Below are 19840 nucleotides of genomic sequence, written 5' to 3'. Positions count from 1 at the left end.
ACCAAATCGATCAAAAAATTCCTTCAAAAGATACAGATTTTTGAATTTTCATACATCATTTTTGTATGGCCAGCTGCCAAATTTGTATGGAAAATTATATGGACAAACTAATGCCGCAAAATGGCTTCTTTGGGCATACCGAAGGCACCAAAAAAGGTTCAGTCGGATTAAAAAATACAAAAATTAAAATTTAAGAAAAAAATACCGATTTCGTAGAGAATTGCTCAAATGTAACTTGACCAAAATTATCTTTTAATCAAGTGGAGCTGGCTCACAAATAAAAATTGATTTAATATGATCAATTTATTAAACCATAAAGCAGATTTTGGGTTTTTTGCTGAATGGCACTATTTTGCTACCGCCCATGACAAAGGCCCTAGTCATGGCCTCGGAGGTACTCTAAAACGGTTAGCAACACGTAAAAAAAACGGTGCATTCAAAATAACTCAATAAATATTCCTTACTCAAAAATAGATTGATCAAGGTATTAGCTATTTGAATGAATATTTGCGTAAAATTATAAAAATAAAAATTAAATTAATCATCTCCCAGAACTTTGGGAATTAACGCTTCGCACAGCGCGCGGAAAAACACAAAATCAATCGGAGAACGAAATAAACGTGGTTTTTCAAAAAGAACGCAAAAGGAAACTTTTATTCTTCGTGTTTACCGTTGTAAAGCTTGTTCGCGAATGACGGCGACGATGAGTGCGCCAAAATAACAAAAACAAAAAATAACTCCAAGAAGATGTAATAAAGGTATACATTTTTTCTCTCGCTGACAGGGGGCGCGTAGATGTTGACAGTAGTCATCCTAACTCAACAAGAATACCAGGTAGCAGTTATTGATCAGCCCGCATGATGCAGATGCGGCGAATGAAGCTGATGTAGATAATCTCGAAAACACAAAATTTTAAAATACGATATCTCTGGAACGAAACATATTCATTTCTGTCGATAAGTGATTCTTACGTAAAATTGTCCGGGGAATACGATGGTGAGATCAAATCAAAAAAATAAGTTGGGGTGTTTTGAGATACGGCCGTTTGAAGTTTTCAATTGCGCAATACAGGTAGACCAAATAAATTAATCAAAATTTTGATCACGGAAATGGATTCTACGTCCAATTTCCTTTAAAATTGAGTCTAAGACCGACCTTCTAAGATTTGTGGTTCCTGAGCTATCGCCGTTTGAAACTAGGAGGTTCGCTCCAAAATCGCCAAAAAGTCGATTTTTTGGGGAGGTACAAAATGGAGGGGGTGGTCCGATTTGGATGAAATTCTGGATTCTTGCATGTTTTGATAGTATCAACAGCCCAGCCAAATTTGAGCAGGATCGGAGAGGGTAATTTTCAAATTTGCACTTTTTCGTGCACAGTTGAGATGGAATGACCCATATGATATTTGAGATTCGGGCTAAGTAAACTTAGAGGTGAGAGATTAAACCCAAAAAGGGTAAAAAGGGCTCATATATTTTAACAATTTTACAAATAAAAGAAAATAAAAAAAAACAAAATAATTAAGAAAATTGAAAAATTACAAAGAAACAAAAAATTAATTCAAAAGATTCAAAAAATTAAAATTTATTTTTATTTTTATCAATTTTGATTCATCTAAAAAAAATTAAATGAATCAAAATTGATAAAAAAAAATCAAAATTTATAAAAAAAATAAAAAATAAATGAAAATCTCTAAAAACACAAGAAACAAATTCTAAATATTCAAATCATTGGAAAAAATTATGTAAAAGAAGTTATAAAAAAACAAAACCATTTTTTTGAAAATTTTAATTTTAATGTTATAGTGTTTTTAACTAAAGTACAAAATTAAATACAAAACAAAACTTATATGTGATTCAAAAATAAAAAAAAATAAATAAATAAATATAGCATTAAAATTTTAAAAAAATTCCCAGAAATTAAAATAATATATAAAAACAGAAAAAAACTAAAACGAAATATTTTTTTAAAAAGCATGAATTTTCAAATTTTGGAATCTTTGGTTTTCGAAATTAAATACTGTGGAGGGATAACCTTTAGGTTAGCATTTCTAGGGGTGAAAACCAACCAAAAACTATTTATTTTGAGTTTTTCAATTTAAATTTAACTTGGTGAAAGAAAGAAAAGAAATGGTTCAAACCTCAGCCGTGGAGATGGCCTTAAAAATGTGACTAGGAATTGTTCGGATATCACTGAATAATTTAACCATTTTTCTAAAATATACAATTTTTTATTGCGTTTATGGATTAGTTTTGCATGTTACACTTTCTCTTGTATAAGTCCCTACAAATACGTCAACATATTTTGTTTTTGCCCACCATCGTTTGCTATCGGTTATCCAATTTCCATTATTTCTTGCAACGTCCATCCTACATTCTAACTCTTGCCACACATGAAGTTTTTCAATTGCGTTCCGATATTTACCATACTATAATGTTCATCTCTTTCTACAAAACCTTCATCAACAAAGCTTAAAGACCATTCTCGTTTCTGCTGCTGCTGCTGCGTACTTCGTCAAATATTGTACAAAAAGGGGATTTTAAAAAACTTTCTCTTTTTAAACGCAACTTGAAGAGTTTCAAACCACTCTAGCTTACTGTACAAAGAAGGAAAAATCTATATTACAACATATAACATAACGATCGGGTTCGTCGCCTGACGCGTCTCGCGAAAATGATATCAGTCTACAAATCGGCAGTGTTTTATTGGCTGTGTGGGTGAGGGTGTTTGATGGTGGGGGGAAAATTGGTGCAAAATCAAGGCATATCTAGTTTTTGCTGGCAGATTGAGCGCGTTCTATTTGCTGTTTTTGAGTGGGTTATTTTAAATTTAAGTAGTGCCTTTCAACAGGGGCGTTTTAGTAGGTTGATTTGTTGTTTTGATTTTTTTTGTAGTGAATAACATGATTCAAATAAATACGTTATTAAATGCTCTTGTTACGATTCTTTTTGTTTTAAAGTAGACGAATGACGTTTTTCGTGCAATAGTTTCTGCTTAGTGAAATAAATATTTACAACGATTTTTTACAGTTTCACATAACGAGTCTAGGATATCTTCTAATCACGGGAATGGATATGAGTGGATGCTTTTTGTTTGTAAGTTTAGGATGTTTAAGTAATGATTACGATGATAGAGGATGCCTTCATCTAAAATTTGTTCTACTTCAGCTAACAGAGATTGCGTTTTGCCTTTTGTGATTAATCGATATCCGAGGTGTTTCTGTCTATCCTAAATACGTTTGCTAGAATTATTTTTGGCACGAATTATGTGTGTGTGTGTAAGTTTAAATTTGTGAGATTCGCGGGCTTCCTACAAGCATCATTGGCCGTTACCTGCGCCGTTACAGTGTATAACAAAAGCGTTGCCGCCGTTACTCTGCTTGTTTGATTGTGTGCTATTCCGGGCATGTTTGGCGCTCTTTTCGCCGCGGCTTTTCCGGGACTCCCGTATCGTGGCCAGGGGTCCACCGCGCCCAACGGTGGCGCCCTTGGCCTTGTGTCACGCGTACGCCTTCCCGGGCGCTGGCAGCGTTTGCGTGGCCAGGATGGTCGCCACCGGGGTCGCAACCACCTCCGGCGGACACTCGTAGATGTGGTTGTCGTTGCTGTCGTGGTGGCCACCCTTCTGGTGGAACTTTCTCGAACCACTCACGAACTCGTTGTGGCGGTTCTTGACCCGCAGGCTAAAGCTCAACGAAAGGGCCCGCGGCGTAGGAAGCATGTAGAACCGCTGCTGCTGCTGTTGGGGAGGCAGCTTCGGGGGCGTTGGAATCGGCGGGGTTGGGGGAACTACCGCGACAGCAGAACTAACGCTGGCAGCGGCGTTCGGCAAACCCTAGACGTACCGCGTCAGCTGGGCGTAAAAGTCCTGCAGGCAGATCTGGAGCCGCTCGAACGAGGGCCGCTCCATCGGCAGCATCGTCCAGCAGTAGGCTATTATTGCGAACCTGGAACAGACGAAAGAATTAGTTTCTTGAATTGAGTCTACCAATGTAAGACGACTAGTAGATACTCACAGCTCATCTGGACAGTTGATCGGCTGCGATAATCGGTATCCATCGCGCAGGTAGTGCTCCATCTCGAACGGATCAACCTGCAAAACACAAAAAGAAAATTTCAGTTCCCGCTCCAACCTGCATCTCAAAAATTCCAAAACTCACCTCCGCGTACGGCTGGCGCGCCAGCGTGCACAGCTCCCACATCAGCACACCGAACGCCCACGTGTCCGACGCTTCGCTGAACTGCTTGTACTGGATCGCCTCCAGGGCGAGCCACTTGATCGGGCGATTTTCGCTGTCCCCCAGGCAGTAGTAATCGCCGGGGAAGAGATCCCGCGAGAGCGAGTTGTCCGCCAGTTTGACCCGCAGCTGGTCGTCGATTCTGTCGGGGGGGAAGGTCAATGTTAGAATGGGTGGGTTAGGGGGTTTTGGGGAGCTAAGGTTACTTACACGCAGTTACGTGCGGCGATGTCCTTGTGGATGACGCCGTGGCTGTGCAGATGTCCGATGGCTTGCGCTAGCTGCAGCTGGATCTTGACGATCTGGATGGTGGTCATGGTGCGGGCGACGGGTTCCTGCAGGAAGATCTTCAGGTTGCGCATGTTGTCCGGGGCTTGGTAGAGAAGGAAAGGTGCGGTGTGATCTTCGATGGACACTCCCAGCACGGAGAGGATTCCGGGGTGTTGGGCGCCGTACAGACTCATTCCTTCCTGGAGCAGTAGGGAGACTTGCATTTGGGACGCGTGCGGGCCGACGGTTTTGACGAGCACTTCCTGGCTGTCGTTGTACGATCCGCGGTATACACGGCCGAAGGTGCCTTCTTGGAGCAGTGAGGACAGCCGGACGCGGCATCGCTGCACGGTCAGTTCGGAGATGCGACGCTGGAGTTCCTCGGGCTCGGCGTTGGCGTAGATCTTGTTGCGGGACAGGGTAGCGATCGTGGGCGCGATCGACGGTGGGGACACGATCGAGGAAGGTGCCGATGGAGGGTGGGTTTGAAGTCGCTGGAAGCTCGAGGTACGAATTGGCTGCGCGTGATGAGGCTTCCGTTTCATTGGACCTCGCGCGCAGTACGCGATCGAGATGAGGATCAAGACCAGCGCGATCGCCAGGATTCCTCCAATGATCAGTGTGATCAACCCGTTCTGGGTGTGGGTCACCGTCTCCAGCAGGTACGGATCGGGTTGATTCGCGTCCGGATGTTCACTGAAAAATATACAAAACCAATTAATTTCATTACAGAGAGACTTCAAGCCCCAAAAAAACCCTACCTCGCCAGACATATCTTCTTCCTCCGGAAGACCAGCTCCGTCGCGTTCCCCGTCGCGCGGTTCAGCGTAACCTCGATCGTGATCGTCACCTCAACTTCGGCCGCCTCTCGCCCCGCACACTTGAGCATAATCGAGAACGTTTCAATCTGCGTCGGGATCTCGCCCGCCCGCGAGATGTTCATCGCCGGCTTGGGCAGCACCAGCGGGTCGGACGTAACGATGCTGATCTTGTACGGCAGCGGCTTCCCGTTGAGGGCCTGCCACGTGAACGAAATGTCCTGGACGGTCGCCGGCACGGGGACCGTAAAGTGCAGCGCGTACTCGTTGACCTGGCCATCGCGCACGTAGTACAGCTCGGCGGAGAGACCTGAAAGAAATGATTGGAAGAAAACCGTTAGCCCAGGAGGAGACGCATGGCCTTTCACGACCCCATCCATAACTCATCGTTCGGCTTGGAACGAGAAATATTGATCACATATTGATTTTTCAATTTGGTCGAACGCCTTCGTAAGTGTTTTACCACAGCTTCGCATCATTTAGTCCCAATATTTATTTCCTTCTTCTTGTTCGAATCGCTCGGAACCGAAGAAGCGGTGTGGTTGGTACGACTTCAAATTGCTAACGAGAGAGCATAAAAGTGAAGGAAAGGGGTTATGACTTTTCAATTTTCGCTACATATACGAATTGCCTCCCTTTGCCCTGCCGAGACCATATTTCATTCCCGAAATTCATATTTCGCGGCCGTTTTCGTTCCCTCTTTTTTTGTTGCGTTCATCTTAAAAAGAAATATTTATTGTTTGCTTTATTACCGGGCGGCCGGGTTGGTCCCGGCAGGGATGGTTTCTTCGCGGGAAAAAAGAAAAAACCCGCTGATGAATAACAGCAAAAGGGACGGATCGAACCAAGGTACGACATGTAGTTTTTCTCTGTGTTGAAGGTGAAATTTGTAGAACTTGGCGAAAGCAAGAAGCGAAAACAAATTTTTCCCTGTGAATGAGGTTTTCATTGATGAGAAGGAAAGAGATTCATTGATTAATATTCAAATAATCTGTAGAAACGAATGATTTAAATATAAATAATGAAATCTCGAATGCTTTGTTCGAAATATGTATTGCATTTAAAATATAAAAATACATTAAGTACCCTTATTGGGCTGATGCTGACTGATGTAACTTTCGCCTCAATAATAATCATTAGCTAGTTGATGACCATCGACGGGCTGTAGCCAGGCAGTCCACCACGTTTGGTCACCAAGATAAATCGCGATAATTTGGGCTGCCAACTGTGCGCACCATGTGGGGTGGCTGCATTGAAATCCCCAACAACAACCCCAGCCGACCAAACCATCATATTTAAAACAAACAAACAAAAAAAAACTCCCCATAATCCAACCACTCTGACTAAAGTACCAACGCCAAGCGGCCGTCGCCGCCGCGCCGTCGGAACCAATTTGTACCCAATAAAAACAGATCACAACTGGCACCTACCCCCCACTCGAGTGTGTCCCCGCGTGAACTCCCACCCCTGCGTCCGAACACCGTTCCGATCAATTCGCGTTAATTGGCCGCAGAATGCGCGCACTCGTCTGGACCCGGACTCTATAGTTCGGCCGCGGCGGCGTTTTGGTTATGCTAAATTTAATGATAGGCTTTAACGCCAAACAGAAGCTACCCACTATTTAGCCACTCTACGCCCCGACCTAGGAGGGCGCACGTGTGTGTGGTGAGAGTGGTGGCCATCAGGACCAGGCTACACCGCGTGGAGTTCCGCACAGGTAGCACCCGAGCCCCGTGTGTGGGCCAAAAATTGAATCGAAACAAGTATTTAATTATAGCTGTTATTATTTATAACGCCCTTTCTACCAAACACCTCACCCCCTTTCCACGTTGATGGGTTTTCGGGGGAGGCTTTTTACTTTGGGTTTGGCCACGGGTGCAACCCATCCATTAACACCATGGACGTAACAACTACTGACGGCCCTGCCAGTAGCTCCCCCACCGGGCACATGACCAGGAGGCAGGCCCTTGGAAGGCTTCACCGAAATGTGATAGAGAATGCAAATTCGGTGGAGCGTGGTGTGAAATTGGTTCACACATGGGTCGTCCCGTCAGGCTTGGCTTGCGGGAATCGGTCCCCCCCGTTGATGGGGTTGTTTTTGCGAGCAAGTTCGCACTATTCTGTTTTGGACTAAGGCTTCTGAAAAAGCCTTTCGATCGAAATTATCTCAGATTAAAAAGGGGGAAATTCTCATATGTTTGGCAGGTTTAGCTCTCGCTCCTAACTCCATCCAATTTGCAGGTTTTCACTATTTAAACAACTTATTTTGTAAAACTGTTGATTAGAAAGTTGCTTGCTCACTTCCTATTGAGCTGTTTATCACTCGATTTTAATTAAAACCCTTTTCATGGGCTGTAATTGAGCGTCAAAGTGCTGATGTGCCAACATTAGAAACACGATGGAATTAGATGCTGTTCACCTTTATATGTGTATTATAAAAAGTATTATTTTTGTCGTGTAATTTGAAAATGTTTTGGGCATAAAAGTATTTTTTAATTGATGTTTTTCTGTTTACTGTTCGTCAAAAGTAGAGAGTATTGTTATCGAGCATTAAAAATAGTTTTGTTTGCAAAAATGAAAAATGTGTGGCTTTTGAGGATCTGGATGTTGAAGTCAATAAATGCAGTAACAACATTTCAAAAGGGCGAAACCTACGATCCTGCCGTTTCGGGAAAATCAACATTCAAAATTTGCAAATTCCGATCAATTCCTATTTCCACAAAAAGCATGAAAACCATCATTTTTTCAAAACCTAATAGAAAATAGCAATAATTTCATCATAGAGAGCAATTTGAAATTAATTAAGGTGGTTTTGCTTTTAAAAATTGAGAAAAACAAATTACGCCTTTTTGAAGAGCGTGCCTCCATTTTCGCCCCACCGTATTCGCCACCCACTCAACCAAAACAACGGTTTAGTCCGTCAGGTTACGCCACAAAGCAAAAGTAAACAACAGATTCGCCCTTTTGGTTTTTGTTCACTTTTCGGGTTTTAAAAGAAAAAAGTGGTGAAACAACCATCATTGTGAAACGTTACGAAAAAAAAAAAAAAACGAAAAAAAAAAAAAGTTGGTTTGACGATGTGGTCTATATTGAAGTGACGTTCCTTGGGGTGTCCCCGCCGGAAGTGGGAGACATGGCACCTGACGACTAGGCCATCCCGCGACACCATCCTGCCTTCTCAATCTTTGCTTAGCTTCAATGGGTACGGAGACGATGATTTTGTACGGCATTCCTCCTAAACCTCCCTACACTAACTTTTTGTCCTGCAACTGCTCGACCCAGAATCCCCGGATGTCCCAAGAACCGGTAAATTATGGACCTTCATATCTAGATTGTGAATCCAGACCAGATCCGATACTACAATAATTGAAATTAAAAAGTTATGTATTTAGGATCATACAAATCTGTGTTTGTTGTGGAATTGTGGTCAGAGACATCAAAAACATACATTTTGATCCATTTTGAGGATTGTCAAGTTAAAATTCACTAAATTATAACGAAAATTTGGTGTTTCTGAATACACGTCGGAACTTGCAGAAAACACTACATTCGCCCCTCGTGATTGGATGAAAACACAAGGGCGGAAACTCAAATTGGTTTGTTTTGATTGATGTTGTTGATTAGCCCTTTTGTTTTTTGCTTGTAAAATTACGTATTTTCGGAATTTTGTGATGATGGAGGGTGTTTTAGAATCAGTTTTGTTCGCTTTATATGATTCTGACAAAAACTCAGTTTGTTTACATCTGAGGGTTTCGCCCTATTGAAAAGTTGTTACAGAATGTTAAGAAAGTTCATGGCGAGATCGTCATTATTTATGATTATGAATGGAAGTTGTTTATGGAGTCGATGCGTTTGTATTCATCCAGAAGCTGTCTTTATTGTTTGGTTCCGATTGAAAATTACTGGTTTAGTGAAAATCTTCTCTGTTTGTTGAATCACAATATCGCTAGAATGATCGATGTTTTTTCGCTGGACCAAGAAGAACTACAGGATTCCAAAATCAGACAGGGAATTTATCTGCGATACCGTAGAATGACACTCTAGCCGCAGTTCTTCTTCACCCGTAAAAAATAAAAACCTCTTCTAACAGATTGAAACTTGAAAACATACCATTTTCCAACGAAAAATGTCAAAAACTAGACTAAATAAAACACATACTACGATTATACAAGAACTCATTTACCAGTTAGAAAAAAGTCATGCTTGTGCTCGAACAGCTTCCTACATTGTAGATGTAAACAAAGTGGGATCATTCGAAAATCACGATACGCATTCTCTCTATTCATCACCCAGATCTCTATCAGAGTCGAAGGATAAAAACGAAAAAAATATTTGCAATCAAGAACGAATGCAAGCGAATGCCTTATCTCATGTTGAAAAAATGTTTTTGTTTTTTTTTTGATATATTTTAAGGGACATGGTGTTTTCAGAAAATTTCAGAAAGGGCAAAAATTCTTTGACCAGATTTTGATTTTTTAAATAATGTAATGAAGAAAAACCATTGATTATTTGATAAAAATGTGATTTTTCAAAAAACAAATATTAAGAAAAGTTATTTTTTTTGATTTCATTATTCATTGTAAAATCAAATTTGCAATCTAAAAGTACCCCAGTGAAATTTTGATGAAGTGCAACGTTTTCAAGTTATAGCCATGTTTAGGTTCCTTTTTTGAAATTCAATTCAATTCAATTCGGGTTTATTTGTGAATAATCAAGTTACAATGAGAGAGTTTTGGAGTTCCTTTCAGCTGTGTGTTACATCGTAGTTCAATCGAAGGCATTATTACTTATAACTATTTAATAGACAAGAGTAAGAAACAGAATTTAAAAAAAAAACATACAGAAATACTGTTTTGAAATTAATCGCAGTTTTTCATGTTTGTCCATAACAAATATATATATTTTCGAAGAGCTGAGAAAATTCCCTACATGCTTTTATGAATTTTCTTAATACGGCCTATGATTGCTGAGATATGGCCAAGATAAGAAAAAACAAGATAAATGAGATTTTCTCTCTGTTTTTTCCCAATTAGTCCTTGTTATTTTTTCTATCACCGATATCTCGGAACTAATGATTCGATTTTCAATGCAAATTTTGTAAATAAAAAAATTATTAACAATGGCTTTGACAAAATTAAAATTCTCTTCAAAACTTCTTCAGGCGTTTGGAAGAGTACTTGAAGAGAGTTTTATCCTACCGCGGTCCAAACTGCTATGCTGTAGCTATCTTGAAGAGCTCTTGTAGAACTCCTGGAAAAAAATGTTACTTGGGTATTGAAAAGAGAAGAAAATTCAACTAAATTTTCATATTTCGGCATTTAAAATCGGACTTTCGTTCCCGAGATATCGGTCATAAAAAACGAGGGCTAATTTGTCAACACTGACAAAATGTTTTTTTTTCTGTTAGTTATCTTTTCATGGCCAAGAAATCTAATGTAGGAAATTTTCTCAGCTCTTCAAATATTTCTTTTAATGGGTAAACATGGGCACCTAAAAAAAATAAAATCTGTCACTATTTTCTTAAAAGTTACCAAAAAATGGCTAAAACCTTATCGAAATTTCATTTGAGTACTTTTTGAGTGGAAATTAGATTTTAAATATGTAGTCAAACATTTTGTTTCATCTTGTTCAGGTTTTTTGGTAAAGCATTTTTTAAATTCATAACTTAGTCAAATATTTTATACCCTTTCTGGAATTTTTGAATAATGTATTATTTGCAGGTTGAGAATAATTCTTGAAATGAATTTAATATTCATTCAGTCATAAATTAATTAGTAACTTTCACTTTGTTGATAACACTATCCAAGAACATTCAGACTTAAAAAGTTGTATGATATAATCCGGATTTTATAAACCACTTAAAATTTGATAAGGGATGTTAACCACTATAAATTTAATAATAGATTCACTCTCAGTGAAGCAACATTATGTTTTTTAGCGGAAAGTTATGAAAATGAGTCAGTAAGTCATTACGTTAGTACGACCGCATTTATTTAGCATTAAGTTTGAAATTATAAAATAAAGAAAAGTTTCTCATCAAAAATAATTGGTTCAAAAATTGATAACAAGAGTTCATGACTAAATTCAGTTAGCATTAATGTTCTGTGACATGCCCATTTCTCTCTCTAAAAACAAATAGTACGCACAATTCTATCCAATCTAATTCGTTCGCAGTTGTGTTTCGAACACTAATCAGTTCTAGCACAACAACCAAAACCAATTTGTATCATCTGCCGGAGCCGGCCAGAACTTTGCGAAAACAACAAAACACGTGTGTCCCACCAGCTCTCATTCGTTTCATCGAATCAGAGTCCAAACAAATTCACGTCGAACAATAATACACTGTTCAGCTCTTCGTACATGTGTGTATTTGTATATTCTTAGTGTGTCTGAAAACACATACATAAATACATGCCGGCCTGACCAGGTAAGACGGCCAAGAAGGTGTACCCGAGAACCAGGCCTGAGAATCGGGCCTCTTTAGCCGTAAATAACCACACTTCAAGTGTCGGTCGGACCGGGGATCTGATTCGGTTGCACACATAACTTTCCACCTGGCCGCACTCGCTCGATGTACCTTGCCTTGCTGATGACGGGACGGGATGCTGGCCTCGTATAATCGACGATGGAGTGAGAGGGGGTTCCACCTCATAGTTTCTCAGAAAGCTCATATCCTTCGACCGCTTCTGGATTCCACCCCCCGGCTTGAAGCTATCCCTTGGTCGGTCAAAACTTTTTTTAAAGTGTTTGCAAAAGTCCTGAACCACCGGCCAAGGGACACATTTTGCGGCTGGCCGCAAAACAAGCTCGAAGGCCGTTCTCGGTGGGTTGCTCTAGAATGGCCAAAATATATACGGCAGCCGGCGTCAGCCTCCGGAACGAAGAAGTGTCATAACCGTCGTCGTTGACCGCCATGTGGGGGCAAGGTAGTGAGTCAAAAAAAGGCTAACCAACTCAGCAAAAAAAGGGGGTAGTGAGTTGTGGTCGAGAATGCGAGCGATGCTTGAAAAAGAAGACATTTGAAATTTAGTCCTATCAAGTAAATTTTTACAAAAAATCATATAACGCTTGTTTTTCATTTTTAGCCACTTCCATATGAATTTCCTCTGACATCTTGTCAGGAAATTTGGTATTTTTACAATTTAAATATTTTTTAAAGTTTAACTCACATTCGCAGCCACCGTTGCACTCTTCGGCCAGCAAGATAGTATTTTTCATACTCATAATTTTGCGGTCAGATTAGAGCCGAGAACGAGGTGGGAGGTGAAATGCAATTTAAAATAAATCACGTCCAGCACATTTTAGTGTAAATAAATAAATTTCGCTTGACTTTCATTGCCGTTTTTTGTAGTCCCATTTTTTTCTGTCCAGTCTGCGAGCGGTTCTGTGGCTTCGGAACCTGAGCCAATTCAATTAAGTAGACAGCTTTTGCACATCTTCGGAAGCAGAGTCACGCGAAAATTTAGTGACGCTGGGAGCCCTGCTTATCAAAGAGGGTAAAACGAAGTGCGAACTCCACCACCTCACAACAGGGGGGACCAGGGTCATCGCAGGGCTTTTTGGGGTCGAGGTGTAAGGTTTCACTGGCGAGGTGGTAAAAATATGACCCGCTGCTTGTCCCCACCTCCAGCCGGGTGGACATGTCCCTTGGAGCCAGTTTCAAGAAGAAATGTGTGCCCAGTTTGAGCATATTTATGTGTTTGCATATGTTGACGTCTTCAGGGGGGGAGGGGGTCAAATGGTGGAAGAGGCAAAAACGCATAACAAGAAAAGGGGAACCGACCACAATTGGCAGAGAAATATTGGCCATATAAATTCATCATAAATATATTAAACGGGAGGAAAAAAGAGAAGAAAAACGAGCCTTTCGTTATGACTCACATTTTGGGGAAGGCTCTCCGGTGCAGGCAAGGCAATCACGTGAACAAAATGCAGATGTTGATTGCGGAAGGAATAATTCTTTTGAAGTTTGAATCGATTGGACGAAATATGGTTTGTTTTAATTGAAAACATGCACTTTTATGACAGAGCTCGTCCAATTTTATTAGATTTTTGGCTTTATTTGCTCAGATTATATTGGGAAACATTTTTTGATTAAAAAAAATAAAAGGTGTTTTTCTTCTTAGATTTGTCTGCACCATATTTTGCAGCTTTGTGGATTGTGGATTTAGCTGATAACTGGATTTTCTAGCATCGTCTGACGGTCGTTGGGTGCTCAATTGGTGAGAAAAAGTTCAACTAAATGAAAAATTATGACAGAAAATTTTGATCTTCAATCACTTCTCCAACATCAAGAATAACTGTGCTTATATTCCTGAGCATTTTTTATTAAGTTGAAAAAGTATTATATTTCTTTAAAAAGTTTAATTTCTAACCACATGGTCACCCCTAATACTGGCTCGATGCCGCCATCATGCGACCACGTGCTCCGTTTGTTTGTCAACAAAGCTGCAGCTGGAGACGTGAGACGAAGTGAGGGGGAAAAGTTTTGACATTTGTAATCCCGATTCTGACCCGCCGAATATTTTGACGGTCGTTGTAAGAAACTGATCGCACAATATAATTTTGCCAAACAAAAAAAAATTATTGATTGCCAATCAAAATTACAACATTTCAATTAAAAAAAGGATCAATACAATTGGATTGCAATCATCTTTTTTTTTGAATCTGAAAAAAAACTATACAATACAGTTCATCGAAACTACATAATAGTAGTTTATGCAACAAATCGCAAAAAGAGGATTTTTTCAGCACGAGTCGTACAATCAAGTTTTGCAACGAGTTCCATACAATTTTTTTTGCTATCCCGAAAAACATCCTTTGAGTGAAGTTATAAGTCAAAGGTTCATGTATTGTGTCAATAAATCGTTTGAATCAAAAAAAATGTTGAAAAGTGTTACTTTTCGAAACAAGTGCAGAAAAGTAGAAGTTTTCAGCATTTATTTTGAAAAGTGTTGCTATTCGATTCTGTTATTTTTGGTACAGAAAAGTAGTCTATTTCGTCGTTTAAAAATGACAGGAAAAGTAAGTAGTTTCACGACGGAATTGCAAAAAATGTTTTTTGCAATTCCACTGTGAAACTTTAAACTTTTCCTGTGTTTCTGGAGAAAGGAAATGGCCTGCTTTTCCCTACCAAAAATAACTGAATGGAAAATTAATACCTTTCAATACCAGTGCTGAAAAGTTCTACTTTTCAGCACTGAAATGGGTGCTGAAAAGTTGAACTTTTCAACACTTGTATCGAAAAGTAACATTTTTCAATATGTTTTTGTTTTGAATGGTGAATTGACTAAACACATGAATGTTTGACATAAAATTCCATTCAAGAAGCGTTTTTCGGAACTGCAAAAAATGTTGTAAGCAACTCGTTGCAAAATTTGATTTTTTTTTTAGCAATCGTATTTATCCAACTCGGTAGACTTCGTTGGATAAATGTACAACTCGTGCTGAAAAAATCTTCTTTTTGCAACTTGTTGCATAAACTACTATTTTTCAACACTCATCGTACTTGTCCAACTCGGTAAACCTCAACCTCGTAAACCTCGTTTGATAAATGTACGACTCGTGAAAAAAAAAATCAAAAAATTATAAACTTGATGACACTTGTTTTTTTATTGAAATTATTAAGTTATTCAAAAAATATATTTCCGGATTTTCAGGTACTAAGAAGGACGACGTAAACTAATAATAGTAATACTTTTAATGGACTGAATAAAAAATGTGCGAAATAACAATAATTTTTTAAATACATTATTTTTTTTAAATCAGGATTTTTCTAATATTTTTTGTTCTAGATTTAAAAAAATAACCATTCTTTTTATAAATTGTAACGTAATGGCAGCAGATCCAAATTACAAAAGCAGAAGGTTAGCTACAGTTTTAATCATCAAATTTATATGAAAATCAAGTATATTGAGAGCATTTTGACCTAGTTGTAGTGCATATACAACCTTTTTCCAACTCAAGAATTTCGAGGTCTCCATGATTTCTAAAAAACATTTCTTTCTTTGAATAACAAGCTAGCAAACCACAATAGGAAAATCATCCTGAAATCGATTGAATGGAAAAGATATTCGATTTCCCTTTACCCATAATGCGCACGAACCTTTTTTCTTCTTCCACCAGTAGAAAGTAGTTCAAACCAACAATGGCGAGCTGTAATCAAAGACGGGTCACGCCGTTCCACTCAATTCATCTGCAGAAAGGTCTCGCGCCTCATCTTTCTGAGTACACGAAGAACCTTTTGCGTGCCAACCTGCTGTTTCGTCGCTTTTCCGCTAAACTATCCTCAACCACAACTACACTTTAAATGGTTCTGCTTTTAGGTTGAGGTTTCAGGTATGTTACCGTAAAATTCACTCTAAACTGTTGTGCATTTCTGAGCTATTGTCTGGCAGCGACCCCAAAATTGAGCGCTATTATTCTATTAATAATCGTTTCTTGGCATGAAACATGAGCCTCAAGTCGTGTTACGTTCCTGCTGTAATGTCTCACATTTTCCTCATGGTTTTATGAATTCAGCATCCGAATGACCGTTGATCAGGCGTGCGCGCGAAAAAAGAAAATTCTCACCATTCAAAAACTATTGTTTGCTTTTCTTTTCATCGCCAAAAAGGTGTGAAACACGTTAGTTTGAGCGCAGAATAAAAGAGACATCACTCAATTTGAAAATTGAGCCATTTCTGTCCATGTCCGTTGCTTCAACTCAAAACAATGGTTTTAAATTTTGGCGCGCACAGCAAAAAAAAAAAAAACAAACTTTTAATTCAAGTGCCTTTTCCGGAAGCAAAAGCTGTTGCGCGGCAAACTTCTGAAGGCCCCCGACTAAGCTGCATCCTTAATCAGAACTCGAACCGGCTCGCACAAGTTTGAATTGCACTCCAGAGAGAGAGTACGAGCGGCTGCTGGATGCATGCTCGTTTGTTCGTTCTTGCATAAATAGTTGGCCGAAAACGGATGGAGAAGTAAAATTTCTGCTGTTTTTTTGTTGCTTCGAGCAAAGTTTTAGCGCAATGCGCCTTGTTGAAGTCCTTATTGTTTGAGGGTTACGACAGAAAGCCAGGACGAGACTTGGTAGGACTTGAACGAGGTGTGAGAAAACGTACCGAGTCGGGACACCTTTTTGACAGACGCTTGTAATGGGGAGGAGCTTATACTCACATGATTGATCTTGGAGTGCCACAACATTTGCTTGGGAAAGTGTGTTCTAATAACCTAACTTTATGATGATGACTTAGTTGATCAAGAGGTGGTGCCTAGAATGCCGAATGTTAATCTAAGCCACGACCTACTTGGAAATTTGTAAAACGAAGCTCCGCCCCTTGTCAGAACAAATGTCCATAAAACCACCACTTTAACTTGGTTAAGAAGTCTCAGGACAATCACTCCGTTACAGGTGACGTTAGACGAAAAAATTCAAATGGGCGGGGCTTTGATCTCCAGCTCCGCCCATGTTAATCTTAGCCCCGCCCCTTGTCAACAAACAACCAAACGACTCAAAACCAACTGTCGATAAAGCTAATGTGTTTGACCTGGATCACATCTTATCTCGACAAAGGCCAATTTGCCCGTTTTAAGGCGCCCCAAGTGGACAAGTGACAAGCGCCCCGTCCAGCAAGAAAAAAACACGGCGCCAACCCACGTTGATTCACGGTGATTAGCCCCGGCCAATGTTTGCAGTTGCAGTGCAGTTTTCGCTCGGCTGTTGCTTTAATCGTGGCCAATTATGTTAATTTATTGGAGGAGTTGTTTGTTTGTTTGCTTTCCACACGTTCCAAGACGTGGCCAAGAAAACGTGAAAAGCTCCAGACTTGCGGACCACCGACGGCTCCCGCCAAATTTGGCCAGCAAACTTCGGCAAGTTTGTTGCGCCGCGAATCTGTTTAGATAACTCTCGACTTCATCATCATCATCATCAGCAGCAGCAGGCTCGGCAAAGTTTCTTGCCGAGTTCCGTTGAAATTAGGCACAATTATTATGATTATAGTGCTTATTTATGGTTTGTTTGTTTTATGTGAATTGGGACGTGAATTCGACCATTTCGATGGTCGATCTGGTTTGGACCATGTTTGGCGCGAAAACGCTTTACCTTAATCCAGGAAGTCCTCATAAAAAGACTTTTTCTTAAAGCACAGTTCAATGCGACTTTGGCGTAAAGTTGGTCACACGCGGCCAAACGTGCCAGGAATTCGCAAGTGCCCGTAATTAAATCCTCTCCCCCCAAATCCCTCAAATTCCGCAAAAGATTCCGCTGACATCGCCAAACGTCACTCGTCTCGCGCGTCATGTCGCTCGTCTGACGCTCTAATTAAAATTAATTTCTTAATTTTCCCAAATCGTTTCGTTCTTTGATTTGCACGTTCCGAACTCCGTCGCTGCGAATGTCATGAATGGCAAAAATCGTTATTAATTTATGCACATCGCGTCGAGGGGGGTAGCAGAAGTTTGATTTGACAAGCGTTTCTCGGCTTGTCCAGGTCGTGAAGACCAGAAGTTAGCGGAGGTCGAGAGGCTTCGCGGCAAGGACGGATTAAGGTTTCCGCTGAACTTGAACTTTGAAAGGCTGCACAAAAAACGAGCCTTGGATTGATTTTGTCTGACGCTTTTTACTGTGCAAAAATACTACGAGTTTTTACTTCAACCGACAAAATCTATCATTTTTTTAATAACAAAAACCAAAATCAGATTTTGCACCACCATGTACACACCAAAAAAAATCATGGTAATATTTCATCTGGAAAGGGGTACATCTTTATGTCAGAAAAAATGTGTAATTTTACCTCTGAAAATATGTAATTTTACCACTATTCTGGTGTAATGTCACATTTTCAGTCTAAATTGAGGTAAAATTACATCATAAAAGAGGTAATATTCAACCTTCTAAAATTACACCTTCCAAATTTACACTTTTTTTGCTGTGTACGATGATCCAAAAGGTCTTTTTAGTGCCCTAACATTTATAAATATAAATTATAAATACTTTTTTTCTGAGTGAAAAAAAGTCAAATAAAAAAATTATACATTTTGCCTTCCTCACTGAGGTAAGGCTATAATCCTGCTCTAAAAATGAACTTCGTATAAAAACGTCGTAGACCCACCTTCATGTATACATATCGACTCAGAATCGAAAACTGAACAAATGTCTGTGTGTATGTGTGTGTGTATGTGTGTGTGTGTATGTGTGTGTGTATGTGTGTGTGTATGTATGTATGTGACCAACAAACTAGCTCATGTTTCTCGGCACTGGCTGAACCGATTTGACCCGAACTTGTTGCATTCGACTTGGTTTAGGGTCCCATAGATCGAGTTTTATACAGATTGAAGTTTCGATAAGTAGTTCAAAAGTTATGTATAAAAATGTGTTTTCACATATATTTGGATCTCACTTAACTGTATGTAAACTATGTCCGGGTCCATCATCCGACCCATCGTTGGTTAGATTATCGATAGACCTTTCCAACGAGTCCAAAACATTGAAGATCTGGCAACCCTGTCTCGAGATATGGCCACTTAAGTGACATTTATGTACTTTTCTGAAGCCGGATCTCACTTAAATGTATGTAAACTATGTCCGGGTCCATCATCGTACCCATCGTTGGTTAGGTTATCAAAACACCTTTCCAACGAGTCTAAAACATTGAAGATCTGGCAACCCTGTCTCGAGATATGGCCCCTTAAGTGATATTGATGTACTTTTTTGAAGCCGGATCTCACTTAAATGTATGTAAACTATGTCCGGATCCACCATCCGACCTATTGTTGGTTAGGTTATCAAAAGAACTTTCCAATGAGTTTAAAACATTTGAGATCTGGCAACCCTGTCTCGAGATATGGCCACTTAAGTGATATTGATATACTTTTTTGAAGCCGGATCTCACTTAAATGTATGTAAACTATGTCCAGGTCCATCATCCAACCCAACGTTGGTTAGGTTATCAAAATACCTTTCCAACGAGTGCAAAACATTGAAGATCTGGCAACCCTGTCTCGAGATATGGCCACTTAAGTGATATTGATATACTTTTTTGAAGCCGGATCTCACTTAAATGTATGTAAACTATGTCCGGATCCACCATCCGACCTATTGTTGGTTAAGTTATCAAAAGAACTTTCCAATGAGTCCAAAACATTGCAGATCTGGCAACCCTGTCTCGAGATATGGTCACTTAAGTGATATTGATATACTTTTTTGAAGCCGGATCTCACTTAAATGTATGTAAACTATGTCCGGGTCCATCATCCGACCCATCGTTGGTTAGGTTATCAAAAAACCTTTCCAACGAGCCCAAAACATTGAAGATCTGGCAACCCTGTCTCGAGATATGGCCCCTTAAGTGATATTGATGTACTTTTTTGAAGCCGGATCTCACTTAAATGTATGTAAACTATGTCCGAGTCCACCATCCAACCTATTTTTGGTTAGGTCATCGAAAGACCTTTCTAACGAGTCCAAAACATTGAAGATCTGGCAATCCTGTCTCGAGATTTGGCCCCTTAGGTGATATTGATGTACTTTTTT

At 39.8% G+C, this 19840-nt stretch overlaps 2 protein-coding genes across 2 annotated transcripts in view; both read right to left on the bottom strand.

Annotated features, from left to right (window-relative positions):
• Positions 1 to 2205: 2205 nt before the first annotated feature.
• Positions 2206 to 3728, bottom strand: LOC128092831 (uncharacterized). Its single transcript, XM_052707673.1, has one exon. It carries the CDS (start codon positions 3715 to 3717, stop codon positions 3496 to 3498), a length of 222 nt encoding a protein of 73 aa, XP_052563633.1. The 5' UTR covers positions 3718 to 3728; the 3' UTR covers positions 2206 to 3495.
• Positions 3729 to 3802: 74 nt separating this feature from the next.
• The window catches only part of LOC120412813 (tyrosine-protein kinase Dnt), a 113177-nt gene continuing 97139 nt past the window's right edge, over positions 3803 to 19840 (bottom strand). The window contains exons 2-6 of the mRNA XM_039573415.2: positions 5266 to 5632; positions 4445 to 5200; positions 4157 to 4376; positions 4013 to 4089; positions 3803 to 3943 (exon numbers count right to left, since the gene is read on the bottom strand). Of these exons, the coding sequence (XP_039429349.1) occupies positions 3832 to 3943; positions 4013 to 4089; positions 4157 to 4376; positions 4445 to 5200; positions 5266 to 5632 (1532 nt within the window). The 3' untranslated portion in view covers positions 3803 to 3831. The remainder of the gene's footprint in view (positions 3944 to 4012; positions 4090 to 4156; positions 4377 to 4444; positions 5201 to 5265; positions 5633 to 19840) is intronic.

Source organism: Culex pipiens, chromosome 2 (assembly GCF_016801865.2).
Source record: "Culex pipiens pallens isolate TS chromosome 2, TS_CPP_V2, whole genome shotgun sequence".
Taxonomy (NCBI): domain Eukaryota; kingdom Metazoa; phylum Arthropoda; class Insecta; order Diptera; family Culicidae; genus Culex; species Culex pipiens.
The sequence above is the reverse complement of the archived record's forward strand: the minus strand, read 5'-3'. Positions and strand labels throughout refer to the sequence as shown.